This window comes from Epinephelus fuscoguttatus, linkage group LG4 (genome assembly GCF_011397635.1).
Source record: "Epinephelus fuscoguttatus linkage group LG4, E.fuscoguttatus.final_Chr_v1".
Classification (NCBI taxonomy): domain Eukaryota; kingdom Metazoa; phylum Chordata; class Actinopteri; order Perciformes; family Serranidae; genus Epinephelus; species Epinephelus fuscoguttatus.
This window is the reverse complement of record NC_064755.1, coordinates 18433107-18456479: the sequence shown is the minus strand read 5'-3', so window position 1 is coordinate 18456479 and position 23373 is coordinate 18433107. Positions and strand designations below refer to the sequence as shown.

The window sequence follows — 23373 nt, the reverse complement described above, 5'->3', positions numbered from 1 at the left end:
CTCTGCATTACACTCAAACACGTGTTTTTAATGGTGTATTAAATGTCTATGTCTCCAGGCGTATGTGGGCGACAACACCTACGGGGAAATAGACTATTATCTCGGTAGGTGGATGATGAAATGCGGATGATGCAATGACGCAAGAAAAATTACAAGAGACGCGCTCAACATAACTACTTTCACTTTCTCCCGAGTCCGATAGAGAAATTCCACTTTTCTATCCAACCCCTTTCCTGCATCCGGTCAGAGGAGGGTGTCTTCAATTTCTAAACAGTGAGCGGCTGGATCGTCTGTGCCCTGCTCTGTGTTAGGGAGTGACGTAATGCCTGTCCCTGAATCAAACTCACCCGTGTGCCTCGGAAATGCCAAAACAGCTGCGCCCTCCCACTGGGGAGGAGTCAGCCAAACCTCATATGTTGTCGCTGGGTTTGCTACTATTAATTCAGCCAAGGTGCTCCGAGGATCTAGAACAACAACATCTCTGCAGAGAGCAACACTTCTACTGAGAAATATGCAAAGGTAAGGAAGACAAACATCCTCATCTCTTTCCCCCTTACTTATTTAGGATATTATCATCCTGTTCTTTTTGCTGTGACATGATTGTGTGTGTTATGGAGTAGAATGGAAAACATGCTGTTTATTTTGCTGAATAAGTTTAGTAAAGTGTGCATGTTGCTGAATATTAATTGGACTAACCATGTTGGGTTACAGGCTTTCTTTATGACCGTGTGTATAAGAACAGAAAAATACTTCACAGTGTATGCTGACCACAATGCTGTGTCTCGTGTGTGTGTGTGTGTGTGTGTGTGTGTGTGTGTGTGTGTGTGTGGTTAAGGCTCTTGTGTCTAGTTCCTCTCTCTGCTCTTGTGACACGTTTGACTCAAGAAGAACACTGATCTATCATGTTCCCTCTCAGCCCTCCAAAGCCCCAGTTCGCCAGCTGGCTCATAGAGCAGGTGGAGACGCGCCAGTACACGGGCCTGTGCTATGTGGGCCGAAACAAGTTCAGAGTCCCCTGGAAGCACAACTCCAGAAGGGACTGCAGTGATGAGGACAGCAAGATATTCCGGGTAGGTCCAAACTCTGTTGATCTTGTCATGGCAATACTGGTGTTATCTGGTACAACAGCATGATTAGATAAAATGTTGATGGCTTTATTGACATCCATCTGACACATTTATAGTGATGCTGTTTGTATTTTTGGGTCAGTGTTGTGCCAGTAGCACTCCTCATAGCCGGTTTCTGAGTCAGATGACTGACAGACTGACAGGTTATTAAGGATTCCTTCAAAAACCGGCAGAGTGCTGTTGTATGGCAGGTGCTGACAGAGGCAATTATAGCATGCCAACAATAGTGGTGCACTTCCACTTCCCTTGATTCAAAGTAGAGATACAGTAGCAATACCTCAGTGTAAGTAGTTAAAAATACTCTGTTACAAGGGAAAACCCATAAGCAAATTGGACAATGTAATATTTTGAAATTTTTGTACTATTTAAGCACTTAGTGTGAAATACTTGGAAACTCTTGGTGTTTTCCCAAATGCAATTAAAGGGAAAGTGTGTGAGATTTAGGGGGGTTTAGTGGCATCTAGTGGTGAGGATTGCAAAGTGTAACCAGCTCAAACTCCTCCTGGTTAGAATTCCTTCAGTGTTCGTTGTTCAGGAGGTTTTCTTTCAAAGGTCTTTTTTATTACTTTGCAATAATGGACAAAACAGTAACCGTACAATTTAAGACTTTTTCCCCCAAATCCCAACAGGGGGTTCAGGAGGTTTTTACCGGGAGCCAAATTATCCCACAGAGGTCTCCTGCTCTCCCAAACAAACGTACCAGGTGATTAAAACTGGTAAAAACACTGAATAAAGCAGTTTCATGTTACAAATCAGTGTTTCTCCAGTGCAGTTTGGCATATCGGAGACAGGTCGCTAGCCTAGCACCTGCTAATGCGCGCTCACCTTTTCCGTCTGAAGATCCAGACATTTAGGGGATTTTTTACCAGGAGCCAAATTATTTGCAGAGGTCTCTTACCCAGAAACAAACAGACCAGATGATTAAATCCAGTAAAAACACAGAGTAATGCAGGGTCACATCAGCAAAAAATTAGCATTTTTCCAACACTCTAATCAAGGAGGGGTTTCTAACAAGAATGGCCCTATTAAGCCAGTGTTTAATTTGTCCATTCTGGGCTACTGTAGAAACATGGTGGTACAACATGGCAATCTCCATAGATGAGGATCCGCTCCCTATGTAGCTATAAACAGCTTACTGCAAGTAACGAAAACGCAGTTGCTTATTTTCAGGTGATAATACACTTTAGAAAACATACTTATTATATTACATTTTGGCCAATATATGCTCCTGAATCTTACACACTGAACCTTTAATGCATTTATGATGCAACATCATAATTTGTGTTTGTCAAGTAATCTAAATTCAGAATTCAGTTTCAGAGTGATGGCAGATTCCTGTATGGTGTCTTAATTTTTAATGCAGGACAGCTCCTTCTTGTTTACATGTGCATGTTAATGGAGTATAACTTATCTTTGTGTGGTTCACAGGCGTGGGCAGTGGCCAGCGGGAAAATCAATGAGTTCCCCACCGATAAGGCCAGGTGGAAAACCAACTTCCGATGCGCTCTCAACAACCTCTCTGTGCGCTTCAAGATGATAAAAGATAACTCCAAGAATTCTGACGACCCTCACAAAATCTACGAGATCATCAACACCGGATGTAAGATTGTAGCCCTCTCAATCCAAGCCTTCTACTTCCACCATTTTGAGTTTGAATGCAGTTAATGTTGAATTTGTTTTGTTTATCTGTAGACAACCAAGACAGCCTGCCAGACTCCCAGGAAGATTCTGACATGGTCCCAGATATCTACAGCTCTCCCATAGAGTACTTCCCCTCAGGAAATGAGGTGCAGTATTGCCTGGAGTGCACTTTCACTTCTGTTTTTTGGTTTAATATCAAAAGGATTGTGTTTGCTGCCCTTCAGTACTTACTAAATGCCTTTTTCCTCCAAACAGCACAATCTGCTCAACAATTTCATGGCCTTGGATCTTGGCAACCAGCAAGCAGGTACGGTGTCTTAAGCAAAGGGGAAATATTATATGTGTCATAGACGAACATCCTCTCCACCTGTTTGTGATTTTACATGTTTCATAATAAGGGTCAAATGTACTTTAATCTGCTTTTTATTGTCTGTAATAGAGAAGCAACCGTGGGCAGAGGGCTATGGTCAGCACATTCCAGCTGCCCTGCCCTATGTAGCAGCTGAGAACCACCCACAGCTTCTACCAGATCAGCCTTCCTACTGTGAGGGTATGTGCAGTCCAAATATAATCAAATTAGTTTATTGAAATGAAAAGCCAGACCAGGAAGAAATGTTTCCAATTGATTTGATCATGTTTTTTTTCTTTTACAGTAAATCCTCCACCAGTCATCGGTTCACCTGTGCAGCCATCTATATATGACCTGGAGATCTCCATCCACTACAGGAAGAAAGAAATGCTAAAGACCACTTTGTCCACTGCCCTTCTCCAGCTCCACTACCAGCAGGAGGCCCCTGAGCTCAATGCCCATCGCCTCTGCTTCCCCTCCACTGACAGTCTACTGGACCAGAAACAGGTACATGATGACATCAGCTTGAAATTTTGTGCAACTTAATTAAAGACAAACACACCATTCACAACTGGAAAAACACCTGTTAAGAGTCGATCTGACTCTCTTTGGCTAGAGTATATTTTCTGCAGTTGACAGTTTTGTTAGCAGCCTCCCATTTCACTGTATTTGCTGGCACGTTATTACCTTTCGTGCCGTGTTACCAGGACTTGTGGAGCAAAGACCCAACAAAATGGGAGACTCATTCATAAAAACAGTGCTCATTAGCACTACTAGTGGTCAAAAACTTCACAGGGTACCTTCAAAGAAGCAGGCTGTAGGATTTAGTGGCATCTTGATCAGATAGCAACCAACTGAATACCTTACATTAGGGCTGGACAATTAATCGAATTTTAATCATGAGTTCGATTTTGGCTTCTCATGATCATAAAAACATTATAATTGAAGAAAAACGATTAATGTGCCGCACGGCGTGGCGTGTTTGTAAGTTCCTGTGCTGGAAAAGCACCGTGAATGCACCTGTGTTACGTGCAGCAGCAGCAGCAAGCATGTGACGTGTGTGGATCAATAATACGTGGAGCGAGCGATTGAGAACATGGCAGAAAGGCAGCCTTTGGTTGAGAAGAAAGGTAGGACAACTTCAGTCATCTGGAAACATTTTGGCTTCAAGTTGACGGACGTTGAGCAAAAGGAAATTGTTTGCAAAGTTTGTCGCGCTGTCATGTCTGCCCCCCAAGGCAACACAACCAACTCATAATCGTGTTTATTAATCGTGATTTAAATACAAATCAAAATAATTGTGATTATTATTTTTGCCATAATCGTCCAGCCCTACCTTACATAGGCCTTCAGGTAATTATGCAACAACTCAAAAAGCACTCTCCAGGCCATTTTGGTTTGTCTGTTCTGGGCTACTGTAGAAACATGGCAGTGAGACACGGCATAAACCTATGTAGATATGAAGGGCTCATTCTAAGCTAAAGAAAACATCAACATAAACCTCATGCCCGAAGAAGCCCTGCATCCTACACACTGCTCCTTTAAGTGTATATGCCAGTCTAATTTTAATTTTAAGAAAGTTCACCATGTGACATGTTAATTTGAGCATTAAGTGGAGGAGCAAGTTTTTAAAAAATGCACACGGGCTCTAAAAATATCAAACACTTTCAGTTTGAAAGAGAGCTGTAAAGAGTTTGGTGTTTTCCCCTTCACAGAGCTCAGATTTTGTGTTGTGCAAGCGCCTCTTTCGACACTCAACACTTAGAACTGGCTTTCACTAAGAAACAGAAATTCATTACAGGAAGGAGGAAATATTATGAAATATTTAAGGCTAGAATTTTCCCTTATGTTTTTCTCATCACAACTTTCTTTACACTAGGTTGAATACACCAACCGCATCCTTAGCAGCATCCAGAGAGGTCTGTTCCTCAGGGTACAAGAGACTGGTATCTACGCCTGGAGGCAGGACAGGTGCCATGTGTTTGCCAGCACCAGTGACCCCAGTGTGGCTCACCCAGCCCCAGCCAAGCTGCCACAGAACACCATGGTGGAGCTCCTCAGCTTTGAGAAATATGTGAATGGTAGGTGTGGATTTTTTTTTTTATTACTACTTATTACTCATCACTATTGTTATATTTTATGTAAAGCCTGCTTTGCATTTTCAATTTGCAATAAAAGGTCCCATGTTTTTGTTTCAGAGCTGAAGCAGTTTAGAGAGAACAATGGCAGCTCTCCTAACTACACCATCAACATGTGCTTCGGAGAGAGGTTTCCTGATGGAAAACCTTTGGAGAAGAAGCTCATTGTAGTCAAGGTAACAGTCTTTTGTTTTTCCTGAGTTTCACCTCAAAGACACATGTAGTATTTAAAATCACCTCCCTTCAGTTTAAGTTTTTAGGTGCTAAACAACATCTCAAATGTCACTCTGCCCCTATAGGTGGTCCCTCTGATCTGTCGACACTTTCACGAGATGGCCCAGATGGAGGGGGCTTCGTCACTTCACAGCGCTAACGTCAGCCTACAGATCTCACACAACAGCCTGTATGACCTTATTAACTCTGTCTTTAGCCTGCCGACAGCTGAGGACTCAGCACGGGCTGCTGAGTCTTTTCTACCTCAGATCTGAATTTTTTTCTGTCACTCAACCCTACTGGGGTCTATCTTAACTCCCTATGGGATACACTCCCTGCTTTTACCCAAAGCTTTGCTGACAAGTAGCCAAACTGGTGACCTGTTGAATGTGTTAGAGTAGCTGAAGCAGGAGTACATATAATTTAATCGGTCATTGCAATCTGTGCAATTACTGATAAGCTGTAACTCCACCCTCCTGCTTTGCTTTATCTCCTGTTAACTATTAGTGTCACATTAGTCACCAACTTTAGGCAAAAAGTGACGTTCTTATCACTACATAAATAGAAATGAACTCCTCCACTGTTATACTGTTACTTTACTCAAAGGCCAATGGCCTTGCCTTCAAACAAACTTGTATATTATTGCTGTAAATGTCAAATCATATCTTAATGAAATGTGTCCTTTCCAATTGATATATGTATGTTGTGACCAAATGATGCCTAACATGATGGAAAATCCTGTTTAACGTGATGTTTTTGCTCTTTGCTCACGTATTTGTGAGCTTTTAAAATGCAAATTAAAGCTAAATGATGTATGTGACAAGGTTTTTATTATGTGTCTTGCAGCCATTGACTGCAGTATATCCATGTTTGTCGTGGATTGTTTTGCACTTCAGACTTTGTTCACCTTTTTTTTATCCTCTGCTGGTCATTTTTGCACTTTTCACACTGGAAAATCTAAACTGGCATTATTTAGATTTCAAATAAAGTCTTTAACCTTGAACAAGGCCTCAGTTCTTTATCCATATGGTGAAATGTATGACTTGTAAATGCTGAAAAGTATTATATGGAGATCATACAGTGGATCAATACAAAAGTAGATTATACCCAAAAGTTCTGAAGAAAGACTGTCGACACCTGAACTGAACATTCAAACAAGTAGATGTAGGCTGAATCCAAATGTCCACCCTCTGTGACATGTTCACTGTCATCACGTTAAGTCTGCAAGGGCAGAGATTTCAAGCTGCTGATAGACAGGCCTCAAGTTTGTTGGAACATTCAAGCTGATCACTGCGGTTATATTCCTCACACAAGTTGATGAATAGTGTCTGCTCATCTGTCCCTGCAGATGACAAGATATAAATCTTATGTATAGCCTTTTTTGGGACTGAACAAAATGATATTCCTACATCTCTATACAACATATAGGCTACACACACTCAAAAATCAAAACGTCTGCAAATAAGGACACAACTATGACTAAATAAAGTGGGTATCACTTACATTAGAGCAGTGGTTCCCAGTCACAGTGGGTTGCGGGTCCATTCTGAATGGACTGCAAGTGACTTGCAAATGTGTCAAGTTCATAAAAAAACACTTTATTTTTAGGTGTAGTGTATTTCCGGCACATTGTCTTTATTTTGACGTGCTGCTTCCTGCTGTAGAGTTAGTGACGAATGGACAGCTACTTAGAGAGACTGAAAAAGTAGCTCCATGACATGGCAAAACTCAGGTATGATGATGAATATATTAAACTGTGTGGACCTTGAACTAATGACTCAGGAGATATCTGGAAATCTTTTGCTGTTTTTCAACCATTTTTTTAGCCTGTTGGGCTGCAATAATAAAATTCATTTTCACTCTATTCTCTCTACAGCCTATATTTAAATATATATATCTGGAACATGATGTGGTTGAATAATATTTCTGACTTACACAACTGAAGTAGCATTTTAATGGACCCAACTATCAATAACTATTTTACACATTCATTAATTGTTTTTTCTTTAGTCAGGAATTCAAAAAACTATGTCACATCTGTATAGCAATGAATTGTGGGTAGTTAAATCAAGGATGTCTGGTTCATTTAGCACCTAAGTGGACTCTCAGGAAGTCTGCAGAAAGTCTCCTTGAGGCTCCTTGTGGACTGGATAGATTGTGGATTGGGACAGCCCTAAGCACTCCCAGACTCCCAGAACACACCTGAAAAGTCTGCCGCCGTAAAGTGCGGTATAGTCCAGACATGTGGATTCAGCCTTACTGTCCCTTTCACTTTCACTGTCTTTTTCTTTATACGCCCATGACCTTCCCCCTGTCCTCTGCTCAAGCATCCAGCCAGATGAACACCAGATTTTTTTTTTTTTTTTCCCAGCACACACATCTAGCGGACCATGAAAAAAAAGTGTATTGGATTAGAACTGCTGACTGCACCTTTAAATTGAAATATGACGTCAAGACAGAATGAGAAGTTGTAATTGAATTAAACTGAGACGAAATCCTATTTATTATCAGTGATTTATTATCATATGTGTTCCCTCTTAGAAACACCTGACCTGTTTGATCAAGTAAATGCAGAAAAAAATTAAAATACATTCAGATAAACATGAGCACCTGTTTTTGTTGATTCTTCCACTCCTCGTCCTTGGCTTTATAGAGCCGCATTAAACGTGACAACACAGTACAAGGCAAGTCCAACCACCCACCTAATTAAACTTTACAGTTGGCAAACAAACTACTATAGACAACAAAATGGTGAACAAGCAGAATAAAGATTCTTTTAAATAAAGCAATGCAGAGCAGTTGAGGACGTCACCAAGAGTAAGGTTTGGACACAATGACAAAGCAGTCATAATGAGACTGTAATTACGTACCACAGACGCCTCAGGGTGAACACTGAAAGGATTCTTTTTATGTTCCCAACTAAAGGCATGTGTTTACGTCTATCATACCTATTCGACATGAGATTTTCTATTGTTTTTATATGTGGAAATCGATCCCATGAAATTAGCTTAGTGCTTATTAATAAACATTAAATACAAAATGGAAAAAACTGTAGTTAAAATGTTTATGGACATGAGAGCACCGGGTAAGACTGACAAATTACAGACGTTAACATTTTTGCAAGATAACGGGGACTGCAACACAGCCCATTCAGACATGAAGTCTGTATAATAAGCTTTTCTTCACTCAAACATAAAACCTATACTACCTACTGTATCATGGAGTGGTAGTCTCCATTGGTTAAAAACAGAATGCCCAAAAACAAAATGAATCTATATTACTGAGGGAAATAGTATATTTTTATTAAATTTTTTTTTTAACTACTTTGACACAGAAACAAAATCCTCCCTGGTTTTCTACATTTCAGTTATGGGTTGAAAATCGGATAATGCTGAGAATCAAAGGTTTGTTTGGAACATATGAAAACAAGTATTCCTAAAAGCATAGGCTGTTTTTCAAGAGGAGTATCTCCATTTTTTGTTTCAAACTGCCTGGCCTAGATTTAACTCATTAGACATGGACATTGGAGATGTGGAAGGCAGATAACAGAGGCTTTCAAATACAAAACATAAACCAATCAACTCTATAAACTAGAGCCATTTATGCCAGTCATTCACAACAGGCAGCACAGATGAAAGAAACATACGAGTGGATATATCAAATCTATATTATTTACAACCAAATCTAAAATTGTTTAGTTACTCTACTGATAAATTTTCTACAAAAATTGCATAACAGTGTTGTTCCTTAATGTGACAAACTTGTTCAATATGCATACTCTGCATACTTTCACACCACTTACGAACCAACAGAATTAGTTTTGCCACTGATAAATACCCCTCGACTCCCCACAAAACAAAACAGCCATAGGGAAACTCAACTCAAAGCCCACGCTGCATCCTCCCAGTGATATGCCTGTGGAGAAAGCTACCTGACTGATCGCTCCATGGGAGGGTCATTGAAATCTGCCTCTTTAAGGCACAACCTCACAGTTTCCCATTGAGTTTCAGAGCTGTACTACACATAGACACCAGTTCTTGGCAGTGACAGTCCAAGCACAAGACATCACTAGGTGCAGTTCAAGTGATCAACAAAACAAAACAAAAAAAAAAGGTTGTCCTCAAAATTCAGTGAAGCTCGACATTATAGAAAATGTTCCGTCTTGAAGCTGAGAGTAAATCTTAGTGAACCATTTAGGTAGGGTTTGTCAGAGAGATTTGAGATCACACCCAGTGGTAGGACGCAAATAAAAGATAATATAACATAGGAGAAAGTGTTGTAAGTGGGTGTGGCTGTCCTTGCCTGTAATTCACACCTCCTCAGGGGCTATCAGAGGTTTTCATGGCCTCAGCCTCCTGCGTCTGCCCTAAGTCCTCTCCTTTCTTGTGTTTCCTAGCATGCTTGTATTTGTCCACATATGCCTTGACCAGATTGCCCACCTTCACTGGGTTGATCTCCCCACTCTTGCTGTGGCACACCTGATGACCAGAACACAAGATGATTACATTTAAATTCTCATTCAACTGATGACCTCAGAAACAGATATGCCTGAGTTTAATACTCAAAAGTTATTAGGGCTTAACAGGTATACTACGCAGGATTGTCAAATAGTGTTTGTAAAGGCACTCGCCGGCAAAATGAAAGTAAAAGCCAAACTCGTTTGTTGTTTCGCCTCACTATATTTGCATTTTTCTTGGCACTGAGTTTCTTGGATGCCTGCTGGTTCGCAATGTTTTAGGAAAGCCTCAACCTCACCTGAGTGCTGTAGGCGGGTACACGCCCATAAATGTCCCAACACAGAAAATAGGAAAATATATGCAGAGGGCAGAGACTATGCAGACACTACACACTTCTTTTGGGTCATAAGTGATGACACAGAGGGATTACTTCTGTATTAGTCTATACATTGTTTTTTTTTTTGTTTTTTGTTTTTTTTTTTCGGAAAATCCCGCATAGCATAGCTCTAAGCAAGTCTTGGCAAGACTTTGAACCCACCTTCTGGACAGCTTTGCGTAGAATCTCTTTGTATTCCTCCTTGTTGATGTCCCTCTTCTGGTAGAAAGGCTTGATGGCGAGCTTCACCTCTTCTATAGCTCTCTCCTGCATGTGCAGCTTCTTCAAATACTGATGGTGGGATTAAAACAAGACAAATGCCATGATATAGTTTGCACATATATTCACAAAATAGGACAGAGTCATAATGCTTACACAAAATAAAATACAACACAGGACTAATCTACACATTTTGTTTAAAGATTAAATATTCAAAAGCCAGATTCACCTGGTCTTTCCTCGACAAATCCCCCTCCTCTGCCTCTCCTTGTGCACCATCAGGTCTAGAGGAGGTACCGAGCGCACCGGCAGCACCCTTCTTGGAAGGATGACTGACAGCTCCAGTGATGTCCTAGGAAAATCAAGACACGGTATATGCATGGATGTGACTCAAATAAAAGATTACCCAAAGATAGAATAAAAAATAGATTATATAATTTAGGGCTGCAACTAAAAATTATTTTCTCAATTAATCATTTTGCCAGTATAACATCACAAAACTGAAAATGCCCATTATAATTTCCCACAATCCACAGCAATGTATCCCAACTGTTTGTTTTGTTCAACCAACAGTCCAAAATCTTATGTAATACAGGTCTGTAGATGATGTAATGGAAAGAGTCTGGGATTAGTGGTTATATTAAATGTGCAGACAACAGTTTTGATTTCCTCAGAATGGCTTTTACTTTCATTTACCCTGAAAATGCTTCAGTGTCAGTTTTAGTTTCTATCACGTGACTTCACCCAGACAATACATTTGCTCCACCTAAAAGAACACTGCCATCATGTGGCCATTTAATCACATTAAACACTTGATGTCTGCAAATAAAAGTTGTTTGAAGTATTAAATAAACTCTGCAGTGATTCTGTCCTACCTGACTGGATGTCTGGACAGTTGAGGAGGGTCTGCGACCTTCCTGTTTCAGCTTCAATTTATACAGGGACAGCTCTGCACAAGAGAGAGTTCAAAAAACATTTAGCTAAACTTGATCTAAAATCACTCTTACATCTTATTATTATCCATATTTTTAGTTGTATGATCAGCAAGAACTTGTGAGGATAAATCTGCTAGTGGATTGCTTTTACTTACTGCTTGCAGATTTCTCTGGTTGAGGCCCCTCAGGCTCCTGTATATTCCAGGTAACCCTCTTCACTTGAGACTTGGATTTGGCCCCCACTGCAGTCGATACCTGTTCATTCTTCCCCTCCTCCACTTCCTTCTTTTGTTTGAAAGATTCACCACTTTCCTCTGTGCGCTCAGACTTCACATAGTCCAGGTTGTCGAGCATCACATCAACATTAAAGTCATCATCAGAGTCTGAGGGTTGCAGAACTTCCTGCTTTATAGGGACAGTCAACCCAACAGTGTCAGATTGTTCTCCAGTGGCTATTAACTCTTGATGAGATGGAGAGACTGTGTCCTGGAGACAGTCTGTTGTAACAGATGTGGTCAATGTAGAAAATGAGGTGACGGGGGGTAATTGGCATAAATCTGGGGAACCTGGCTCAGATTTATCTATCTGGATTTCACAAGTCTCAGTCTTGATTTCAAATGTCTCAGTCTCGGTCTGGATTTCAATTGTCTCAGTCTTGATGGGGTCTTCTTTGTTTCCTTCCTCATCTATGCTTTTAGCTACCGTCAAGGCATGGATGTCAGTTTCTTCTTTCTTAATTTCCGTAGTAATAGGAGAATCTTCAAACATATCAAGAAGTGGTTGTTTTTCTTTCTTAATCTCTTTTCCAACCTTCATCTCTTTTGCCATTTCTGTTGTTGTGGCCTGGACATCTGCCTTGAGGTCTTTGTCTTTCTTACTAACTACAGAGGTGGCAGCACAGGAGGAAGTCGTGTGTTTGTTCAGTGGAACAAGTTTTTCCTCTTTGAGGCAGCTCCGAGGGATATCCTTCTCTTTTTTCTTGTCCTTTAACTGTTTTGTGTCTTTCAGGGACAAAACACTAGACCCTGAAGTTTTCTGAGAACTCTTGGATGATGATCCTTCATCTTTCCGTTTCTCTCTTGATCTGGATCTGGACCTTTGTCTTCTCTTGTCTCTTGACCGGTACTCTACCTTGTCTCTATAGGAGAGAGAAGATTGTTGCGGTCGTGTGTGGTCTTTCCTCCTTTCCCTGGATCTGGACCGTGATTTTGAGCGTGATATTGAGCGAGAATGACCACGTTTATGGTCCTTTGATCTAGACCTTGAACGTGATTTTGAGCGAGACCGACCACGTCTCTTGTCTTTTGACAAACGTCTTCTTTCACAGTCTCTCTCTCTGCCGTCATTTCTTTCCTTGCTCCTTCGTTTTTGCTTCCTCCTTCTTGAATGCTCTCTGCTGCTGGAGCTGGAACCAGATCTAAAATCAGAAACAACAAACAAATAATAAAGGTCTTAACGTCAAACAGATGCTTACTACATAGTTGATACCAGGAATTTTGGATAAGTATTACGTATTTACCTAGATCGTCTCCTGTCTTTGGATCGCGACCGGGATCGCCGCCTCTTTCTGCGAGTCCTATCCGGGGAATTGGACTGAGAGCTTTCTGAGGATGAATGGGCCTTCCTCTTCTCTCTGGACCTTGAACGCCTGGAACTCCTTTGACTGTCCTTCTCCTTTTCTTTTCGTCGGCCTCCCTGACTTGATGCATGATGGTCTCCTCTCCTCTCTTTGTCTGTCTCCAAACTGCTCGAGCATCTCTCCTTTGAGGTCTTGTTATGGCCCGAATCTCTTGACTTGGGAGAGGATTTGGAGTCCGATTTAGAATCTGATTTAGTTTCTGGTTTTTGTCTGTTCGTAGTGGGAGCAGAGCTGGATGCTGATGAATCGTTCTTTGAGTCAGGGGGAGCACTGTTGGGAGTTCCAACAGTCTGTCCACTATCATCTTCTAGAGTCTGTCTCTCAGTCTTTAAAAGATCCAGGCTGTGTTGAACAGGTGGTGTGGTGTTTGCTGTCTCTGAATTCAAACTTTTTACACTATGACCAAACCTTTCATCATCCCCTGCATCATCTAACCCGGGCTCCTTCTTAACTTTAATGTCAAGTAATTGGGTGTGTTTCTCAGTCTTTGTCTCTATTGATGACTCTTTTTCGACCTTGACATGTTCCTCTGAGAATCTGACCTCTTGTGTTGTGGTTTCCTGAGGACTAGCTCCCCTCGCTCCTTCCTGGAAGTCCTCATTCTCCTGTGTTTCAGTTTTCACAGGAACTGGTTTCTGCTTGCTTTGCACTAAACCTTTCTCATTTTTTAAACTAGGGGCCATCCCCTCAAGTGTGGCATGTCGGGAGCTACCATCCAGGCTTTTGTTCTCAGCTTCATCCTCTGAGCTGCTCGAGTCTGACAGAGTAGGATTAAAGGGATCGTAGATAGTATTACTGTCTTGTTCCTTATTGACCAGCGTACGTGATGCCAGAAGCATCTGTTTATCCCTGTGCAGCTGTCTCTTCCTTGCTTCATCTTCTTTTTCTCTGCGGCGTTCCTGCAAACTGTCTCCAGCAGCAGAGGATGAGGAGCTGCTAAGCCGCCTTGCCTGCCAGGAGTTCCCACTGGAGTTAATGCGGAAGCTCACTGCTGATGAAGAAGAGGAAGACGATGAGGAATAACGTTGCTGGTTGGTAGAGGAGCCAGTAGAGGAGAAGGAGGAGAATGAGTTGGAGAAAGCTGAGGATGAGCTGTTTCCATCGGGCCTCTGCCTCTGGGCCTGACCGTCAGCCCTGCCCTTTTGCTGGTCTACACTTTGCTGCTTTCCCTTGTCCCCAGCAAGGCTGTTCATGCCTGTTTCTGGCATGCCATAACCATTACTACTGGTGGCAGAATTTCTACTATTTCCCCTACTACTGCTGCTTCGATTACTGCCAGTGCCACCCCCTTGACCAGTGTCATCATTTGTGATACCACTGCTCTCCCTTTTTATTTTTGGTATCCTTGGAAGAACCGACACATCTACCCACATGGGCTTTACAGGTGCTTTTATAGTTTGGGACTGTGATGAGGTCTCTACTTTGCTCTTAGAGCTGGAGTCAAGGGTAGGTTGGATGGATGAGGAAGGACTGGGGGCTCTAACTCCATTGGTTCTCCAGTGACCAGGAGGGGGTGTGGGTCTGATTGGACGAGGTGGCAGCAAAGTTGGGTGACCTCGGGGTGGTAAATCAGAATGGGAAGATGATGGGATGTGGCTGGCTGGGGAGTGTAAGCGCGAAGAGCTCTGGGAGAAAGGTCTGTTGGTGGAGCTATGGGAGGATCCTGGCAGGTCTCTGTTGTAGTGAGGCGATGGAGAACTGTCTCCCTGGTTGGGCGACATCACTGGGCTGATCTGGGTGCTGCCATCTCCTGAGCTACAGCTATTGCTGCAACTTGGCTTTAACACAGATGGCAACACTGTAACACAAAACATTCACAAATTATAATGCAAGTTTTTTTGCCTTGCTCAGCAGATGACCTACACTTACACATTGTGTACTACTCACAGCACTTATTCAGAGAAACACATCACAGTGTTGGGGAAAAACAGAAAATAGGAAATGGTGACAGCAATAGGCTCAGTCAGTCATAGTCAGCTGACACATGCAAAACATTTATCTAAATCTGAATGTGTAGTCTTTGCGTTTGAAAATGTGCCACACAAACTTACTCGGCTTTGTAGTTTTAAGGGAACCATCTCGATTAATAACAACATCAGAACTGTCCATTAGCAGGACACTCTGTCCTGACAGGATGCTGCCCAGGAGGTCAGGCACGGGAGCAGCCTCCACAACACTCCTTGATTGTGGAACATCCATACCTCTCCTGGTTTAGCAAAGCAAACCTTTAATTAGATAATCCATAATACTTTAGTATCCATCAAGTTAGGTCTTCTCTTGATCACAAAAACTCAGACAGTTAAGACACCTCATGTTACATATATGAGCAATTGTGATCTCTAGCAGTATGCACATTAAACTTGTTCAAAGTTTTTAATCTGATCATCAATTTTGGTTCTTTGCAAAACTGATAAAGGATCTTTTTTTAACCGATCTAAAAAGAAAAAACAATAACTACTTTTACCTTCAGCAGATTTAAACTGCCATAAACACATTTGTCCTAAAAACCAAGGTACTGTTTCTCTATCACATCATACACATGTTCACAGTTTGCAACTGTGTGCACTTTCAGCCGGTTTCTGGGGTCATTATAACTAAAACTGAGGACATTCAAAAACCCTGCTGCAGTAAATGCTTGCTCATGCTATGGATTGATAAGCAGAAACACGTTCTGGATAACCAACCCTGCACATCATGGCAAAAAGGGGACATTACCTTGAAAGGCTCGCAGTGACTGGTCGAGCTACAGGCTGGTGAGAACGAAGAGCAGATCGCGAGATCCCTCGTCGCTTGGCTTCCAACAGTGATGTAGCCTGCTGCTCTTCTTCCTCACTGGTAAAATTAATACCATAAGGCACAATTTGCTTAATAATTAACACTGTACATGCTCAGCTATGCAGAAACACATAAACACAGTGAAATATACAAAAACATCATCCACATATGTACTTTATACTTGAATAGTTAACAGTGAGAACCACATGATTATAATAAGGCTGAACCAAACTAATCAAATATTTGTTTGTAACCGAATTTGTGATCTTAAATCATACTGGGGAGCTATTTGTTTTTCTTTGTTTGTCTACTTGTAAAACAATATTTGTATCACACATTCAGCTGTGTAGAATCAAAACAAAGCAGAAATTGGGCTGAAAGGCTTTCAGTATATAGGAATGTCAAATAAATTAGTGGCACAGGAGCATTTAACACCATCAGGTGATAAGATAAAAGCTTGGTTCAAAGCATGTGATAAAGGGTTACTATAGGCCCGTTCCGGGGTAATTTTACGGGGCCGGGGCCGTTGGTACGTGTCTCCACCGCAGGAACCACCCCCGAAGGACAGAGTTCCAGAACTTTTACAGGGGCTAAACAAGTCCCTGCCTCGGGGTAGGTACTCAACGGCCCCAAAAGACTCCTGGCTGGGGCATGGGGATTACTTGGTGCTGATTGGATATACTCAAGGAGGGATGTGACGACAACAGAAAGCAACAAAATAACCTGCATTTTTAAAACTCAGCAGACGAGAGTTAGCTCGTTCATATAGCTTCCGCCATCACGTAAAAAAAAATATATTTCCAGCGGAAATCTTAGTTACAACATGATTGAGCTAGCAAAGCAGTTTTGTGTCGATATGTGTGGTATTTATTCAGTTTTGGGAAATCACGATGTCTAGAAAGCATCAGCTGACAGGGACAGCTAACAGCAGCAGCAAAGCTAACATCAGGACGTGATCTGTTAAAAGCCTCCCATTGTCGGCTACGACATGAAACTACTCCAGTTAGTTCAATCACGTTGTAACTAAGACATCCACTGGAAAGAATATTTTTTTCACAGGCCATTTAGTGAGTTATTACAGACACCGCTAAGGGCTAACAGCTAACGGCATCCCTACGTCGCCCGGTCAAAATGGTCGCGCAACGATTACGTCACATACAGAGCCCGTAACTTTACAGGAACCTTCCTCCTACTCCACTCTCTCAGTGGAGACACGGCGGTTGAGAGGGCCGAGCGAGAGGACATTCCTGTAGTAGTTCCTGCCTCCCAAATAGTACCAGGAACTTCTTCAGTGGAAACGGGCCTTATGTCAAGGAGTCAGATCCACTAGACCAGTATATGAGTGGCACTAGTAACCATCTCTATTCATTCCCCACATATTATGCGCTATCACAAACATCACGTGATAAGTGAAGCCTATAAAATGGCATTTGGGTCAGCACTACAATTTGCACAAGGGTCTTACCGTTCCACAAAGGGATCCAGGTCAAATGGATCTCCGTAGATAGAGAGGGATGCTGCACCTATGTCAGCACGCATGCTGCTCAGTGTGTGCTCTGACGGCCGATATACTGTTGGAAGTGAAGCGCTCTTCTTGTCCTTTACAATTCCAAGATTGTTAGCGATACGGCTTCGAGGAGTGATTGGCTTTTTTAACGCCTAGTGGGAAAAAAAGATACGAATTTATTTTGAGTGAAAATCACCAAACAGCTTCAAGAGATTTTTTAATATTACTAATTATTTATGTTGATTATTAGAAATATGAAAAATTAATAAATCATGGTTCACATGTAGTGTTATACTAAAGATTACAAAAGCACGCACACTCAGACAATAACAAACTAGGTGCTGGACAAGAGATAATGCAAGATAGGAAAAACAGAGTCTGCATACTCGACTACGCTCCCATAAACATTTAATTAAATTCCCACCAAGGTGACGTTTCAAGCTTCACACTCTTCATTTGTCACCTTGGTGGGAATTTAATTAAATGTTTATGGGAGCATAGACTAGCGTGAGTCTAAGCTAGTGATACAGCTAATGAAATTTTTAAAACCAAATCATTCAAATCTTAAGACTGATGTTAGTGACACACTCACCAGTTTTTTTCTGGACTTAGTCCTCCTCACTCTCCGTTTCCTCCTCTTGACTCCTGTACTTGCTGCTTTACCATTTTTAGCCATAGAAGAAGACGTCTTCTTGCGTCTGACCTTTCTGCGTCTTCCTGTTCCAACAATCATAAAAGTTGTCTCTCATCACAAGCACATCACCATGTCAGCCTCATAGCTATGCCCTGCTTTTACTTTTGCTACATCTGTTCATGTGTGTTCTTGTAATTAAGTAACCCTTTCTGAAAACTGTTGTGTATTTGTTTGTATGTGCTTACTTACCGGTTTTACGCCTGCGGCTAGCTGGGGCGCGGGGTGCGAAATCCCGTACATACACAGCCGTGTTGAGCCCAGCCACCACAGCATTAATAGTCTCATCCAGCCAAGTGGACTGAATTAGATATGTGGGCGCCAACTAGTAAGAAAAAGTTTGCCTTACTCCACTGGTTCATTTTCACAAACAACTGCTGTCTTAACAACTTCCAAACACATGGACACACGAGCATTTCAATCAACAATCAAATTTCACAAATGTCAAAAACTCATGCCATCATTTCAGCTGTCAGGAACACCAAAGTGCATTACCCAAATGCCCAACTCAATGAGTCATGAATGTCATCAGTAAACCCAATCCACACAACAACAAACTGCGGAGCATCAACACACTTCTGTAAGATCCAGCTAGCCTGCCCTATGCTCTGGTAGTGAATTAGAAAGTAAGCCAAGACTGAAGCGTCACGCCTCATGCCAAACCTGCGATGAGCGTGCCTGCGTGATGCGATGTCGGTTGACGTTGGCTCGAACCCTCTCACTCTGCTGAGTTCGGGCGATAGCTCTGGTGGGAGCTGCAGCACCAGAGTGGGAGCGACTGGTGGCAGGACGGGCAGTAGAAGGTAGGCTCTCTGTATCACTAATTTCTTCAGCTGAACCCCCTGAGTGAAAAAGATTTTAAAGTCTAACTAGTGTAAAGATGCTAATGAGTGCAAACAATTCTTAAACATGGCCATCAATTCACTGAGATATGTAAAATACTGTACAATACAAGATTAAATATTCAGATTGAGTTTTCTTCCAGTCTGTAAAGGACTGTCGAATCCAAAATATTGTTTGAGCAAGTATGAATTTAGGAAGTCAAATAACTTAGAAGCCAATGTCAGAACTCAATGGCTATCGTCAAAAGACGACATAACCTCTATGGGCAAAGGACAATATTTCACGGTTTTGTGTGTAGCCAAGCACAAATGCAGGCTAAGACTTCCTCTTTCGTTTGCCGGTCATTGTTTACAGTTTGATAAGCAACTTGAGACAGGTCCAGACAAAATTTCAGGTAATCTCTATAAAACAAATACCTGCCTATGAATGCAGGTAAATTAGAGAAAAACTAATAAAAAGCTAATCCACTGTCAGACTGTAGCCGATGGGTTTGAAACTCGGCCAGTACGTTCTGCCTCCTTTGCTCTCCACATGGACTGTTAACCTAAATGCGAACAGAAACCAGAACATTTCCAAAACCCAAATCTTGCCCCTTGCCTACAGATTCTGCACACATATGCAGATATCTGTTCATAGAAGTTACTTGAAGGCTTACTTGAGTGCCGGTTGTTGGCTACACACTCAGGGCAGAACCATTCCTCCACAGGAACAGAGTCAAGAGGTGGTGTGAGACACTCCATGTGATACCTATGGAACAAAAAGGCTTAACGAATTTCTCTGATGATGAGAAACCGGACAGCAGGTTTTAAGGGTGTAACAATGGCAAAAGCTGCAAAAGCTGACTTTCAACACACTTTTACAGCGGTTATTTAGTACAATAATATCTATCTCACCCAGCATCACAGCCATCGCAGAGCAAAAGGCGGTCCTCACGGTCACTGCCCCCACACACCTCACAGCTGGTCTGCTCCAGGTCCAAATCTACTGTTTCCTCTAGCCCTTCCTTCGCAGGCTTTTGTACTGTGATCTGGATAGAGCATTCATCACAATAAGAAATAAGTCCACATGACACAAATGTATACAGAGTAAGCTGAATTACTAAATGTTCCAGAAGTTATGCCAAAGACTGAACATACTCACCATTTTCTTCACTTTGCCTCCATAACATTTCCTTAGGTATATGCTGTTGAAGGCAATACGGTCTACAGGACACGAGTTTACATTCTGAATAAAGGAGAACAGAGATGCAGAGAGTTAGCCATTGAGCTCCCTCTACCAGAGATGTTTTTAAATGCAGAGGATATACTGAAAATCAAAAAATATAAGATGCTCTACAACAAAATGCTTTCTCCTTATCATACAACACTGAGTCAGACCCACCTTGGCCCATGCAAGGATGCAGTCAAGACAAAAGTAGTGCTGGCAGTTCTCTGGCGTTGCAACAGGCTGGCTGCTGAATGAGTTAAGGCAGATGGGACACTTATCTGCGTCCTCATCCGAGCTCATCCCTGCAAGGTCTGCGGAAGCTGCCCCGATAGCTCCATCCTCAGCCTTAGCATCTCCCTCCTCTTCCTCATCTGATAAAAGTGGGTAGAAATGTGATTGTATACATACAATATTTCTAGATGATACTGTTACATCAACTCTCCAGGAAAACTAAGGCTTCTTGAATAACAACAATTCCAATATAGAAATACGATGAGCAAAGAATAATTAATATTCTAAAAGTCAGTCACTTGTACCATCCTCCTCTTCGTTCCCTTCTTCTTCCTCCTCATCCTCCTCATCCTCCTCCTCCTCCTCTCCATCTACGTGATCCTCCTCTTCTTCCGCACTACTGTCAGATCCTCCTTCCTCAGACTCCTCTTCCACATCATCCGAGTCATCTGAGAGGAGAAACAGTATTAACACACACAAAATACATGAGGTGCTAAACGCTTTTCAGTATGTTTGATACTGCACTTGTATTGGAAGTGAATGCAATCTGGTGTACAATCAAGCCATCAGCTCTGGAGCTTATACATAACAAACCTGTAATACAAACTACCTGAGATGGCCCACAGCGCAGCCCTTTTTCCTTTGCCATGGGACGTACTGCGGTTGATCAGCTCATCTTGGCTGTCATCTTCATCCATGGCTGACCATCAGAAAAACAGCTGGACAACTTCTCTGACAGCTATTACTCTAAAAGAGTTCTTGGAAGACAGACCAGAATTAAAGATAGTGTTTAAATAAAAGATAATGTCAGTTTCTTGAGTGCTGGTTTCATGTTAGCCACTCTACTCACTATGTCAAGGACAGGAGGTGAAGGGATGATATTCAACCAACTTTAAGGAATGACAAGGTGATATTTTGCCTCAGTCCTGGAACAGAGAGGGAAAATGATCATCAAGCATGCGCTCTTGGTCTGTGGGATGTGCCGTTAGTCATAACTACAGTGTACACATTAAATCAAGCACTCTTTCCTTACTGACCACGATATTTGACATCTGGGAGCACGTGGGTAGACGACAAATTACAAAACAGCAGTTTTAAATGGACAGAATTTGGCACAATCCTTTATGATTTGCGGACAAACAGGAAAAGGTTATCTAACATTAGCTTGCTAGCTAGCAGTAGTCTGCAAACTATGCTATGGCTACGGCTACATTTGTAAACAAAGAAGAAAACTCAGCAGCAAACTGCTGTCTGTATGCCTCGTATGAAATGGACATGCAGCATATGTAGAAATATAAACATGATAGATATATGCACTGACACGAATAACGGACTAATCTGTAAGGTTGTTGTTAATGAACAAATGACGGCAGCTAGTAACATTAGCTTCGCTGTAGTGTGTTAGCTAGCCTCAGAATAGCTAAATTTAGCGAACGTCAACTACAAGCTCCTCCGGTGTCTGCACTAACACACTCAGTGTGTGAGGGGATTTACACACGTTCCTTATTTAACACTAATAACTGCAGTGTCCTATTCGAGCATTTAATAGTAATTTCAAACCTACCGTATTCAGTAATGTCAGGTATTATTTGAAGCGATTTGAAGTCTCCACGGTTGTTGAGTGACACCACCGGCTGGCTAAAGACGGAAATGGCCGAGTGCAGTCAGACAACTGTGACTCTTAAAGAGACAGTGTCACTTTATTTCAGCTCATACTTCAGTGCACCTGAATGCAGCTGAAGTGTTTATGCCCATTAGTGAGGCTTTCAGTGTATTTATGTCTATTACAGTGTCCAGTCACATTAAAGGAAGGTACTTTAACACATAACAAATAAATCAAATGTTTCATGGTGCTATATTTATTTTACAGTTGCAGAACAGGCCCATAACAACCTATTTTAGTTTGGCTGAATGTTATTAGAACTGTTTGAGATGAATTATTTTTTCTTTTATTCTAACAACATGCACATCTCTGCTACAAATAATCAACTATTGTTTTTTCTAGAACTTACCTTTCTTCAGCAATTGCACTGAGAAGTGGTGAAAGTGAAATTTTACACAACATATCCCATGGGTGTGGTTGATTGTAACACGCACAGGGTTAGCTGTGAGACACTTACTGGAAAAGTCTGTTTAACACAAATAATTCAATACAATTCTATCTATATACTATAGGTTTCCATCTACATCAGAGGAAGGCTAGGTATCCGCACAGGTATCCATCCATCTGTTAGTCCATCATGGCTATTCAGTGGTTGGACCAATAGATGTACGAATGTATGAATACTGTGAAACTGTGAGTCAATAAGATACTTGAAAAATGAAAAATAGAAATTATGTCTCATGAAATTAAGGACATTGGTTCAAACTAAACATAAGTTTGAAGTGCAAAAGTAGAGAAAATGCATTATAAGAGGCTTAGTTGTAACACCGCATTGTTGTAAGGTGTAGATTGTAAGTTGTAACACTGTGTTACAGCTAGCCCTGCCTGGTCGTAATATTAAGTCTAGCTAACACTAGCTGGGAGTTGGTTACAGTTCAAAATGGTGCTTTGTGTTAGGCAACAAGACAGTTGTTAAGATGATATAGTATGGATGGATTTGGTGACTTACATAGACAGCTCAGTAACTGACAAACAAGTATGACAAAGTTATTTACTTATGTATCCCACAACCCCCCTCCCCGTATACTGAGAAAAAATACAAAGGAAAAAAAAGCTGCCATGCTACAGAAGGCAATCACTCACTGCCGACTGAAAAATATCATACACAATTATGATCATGATCATTAATAACCATAACAAATTGTCAAACAAACTTTTGAGATGTATTTCCTCTACATCAGGGGTGTCAAACTCATTTTAGTTTATGGGCCACATACAGTCTGATTTGATCGCAGGTGGGCCGGAACAGTAAAACCATTGCATAATATTCCATAAATAACAAAAACCTCAAAAATGTTCCCTTTTTTAAGTTTAATTAAGTACATTTCAGAGGTGCACATCCATTTACAAAACCAGAAATTCA

General features: G+C 41.5%; 2 protein-coding genes across 4 annotated transcripts; one reads left to right on the top strand and one right to left on the bottom strand.

Annotated features, from left to right (window-relative positions):
• Positions 1-365: 365 nt before the first annotated feature.
• irf7 (interferon regulatory factor 7) lies at positions 366-6468 on the top strand. 2 transcript variants are annotated; one of them, XM_049574558.1, is made up of 10 exons: positions 366-519; positions 917-1070; positions 2556-2727; positions 2820-2914; positions 3024-3075; positions 3208-3318; positions 3422-3624; positions 4997-5198; positions 5316-5431; positions 5555-6468. In XM_049574558.1, exons 1-10 carry the CDS (start codon positions 512-514, stop codon positions 5741-5743), a joined length of 1302 nt encoding a protein of 433 aa, XP_049430515.1. In that variant the 5' UTR covers positions 366-511; the 3' UTR covers positions 5744-6468. The 2 variants fall into 2 exon arrangements, with proteins under 2 accessions (XP_049430515.1, XP_049430514.1); XM_049574557.1 differs by having other exon boundaries at positions 450-519; positions 836-1070.
• Positions 6469-8745: 2277 nt separating this feature from the next.
• Positions 8746-22017, bottom strand: phrf1 (PHD and ring finger domains 1). 2 transcript variants are annotated; one of them, XM_049574543.1, is made up of 20 exons: positions 21912-22017; positions 21198-21273; positions 20958-21105; positions 20653-20796; positions 20291-20487; positions 20051-20134; positions 19804-19937; positions 19566-19657; positions 18731-18909; positions 18260-18392; positions 17969-18093; positions 17335-17528; positions 15810-15926; positions 15146-15300; positions 12975-14892; positions 11611-12872; positions 11396-11469; positions 10750-10872; positions 10464-10592; positions 8746-9946 (listed from the first exon to the last, which is right to left on the bottom strand). In XM_049574543.1, the coding sequence occupies exons 3-20, from the start codon at positions 21043-21045 to the stop codon at positions 9788-9790; spliced, it is 5307 nt and encodes a 1768-aa protein (XP_049430500.1). In that variant the 5' UTR covers positions 21046-21105; positions 21198-21273; positions 21912-22017; the 3' UTR covers positions 8746-9787. The 2 variants fall into 2 exon arrangements, with proteins under 2 accessions (XP_049430500.1, XP_049430501.1); XM_049574544.1 differs by having other exon boundaries at positions 18746-18909.
• Positions 22018-23373: the final 1356 nt, after the last annotated feature.

What these genes read in the sequence shown, in the direction of transcription:
- irf7 (XM_049574557.1), top strand. Translation starts at nt 903, where the DNA reads ATGTTCCCTCTCAGCCCTCCAAAGCCCCAGTTCGCCAGCTGGCTCATA. An exon ending in AGGACAGCAAGATATTCCGG is followed by an intron (nt 1,071 to 2,555) that starts GTAGGTCCAAAC and finishes TGTGGTTCACAG; the next exon opens with GCGTGGGCAGTGGCCAGCGG. An exon ending in ACTTCCCCTCAGGAAATGAG is followed by an intron (nt 2,915 to 3,023) that starts GTGCAGTATTGC and finishes TCCTCCAAACAG; the next exon opens with CACAATCTGCTCAACAATTT.
- phrf1 (XM_049574543.1), bottom strand. Translation starts at nt 21,045, where the DNA reads ATGGATGAAGATGACAGCCAAGATGAGCTGATCAACCGCAGTACGTCC. An exon ending in GAGGCAAAGTGAAGAAAATG is followed by an intron (nt 19,938 to 20,050) that starts GTGAGTATGTTC and finishes TGCTCTATCCAG; the next exon opens with ATCACAGTACAAAAGCCTGC. An exon ending in AAAGACAGGAGACGATCTAG is followed by an intron (nt 12,873 to 12,974) that starts GTAAATACGTAA and finishes TTCTGATTTTAG; the next exon opens with ATCTGGTTCCAGCTCCAGCA.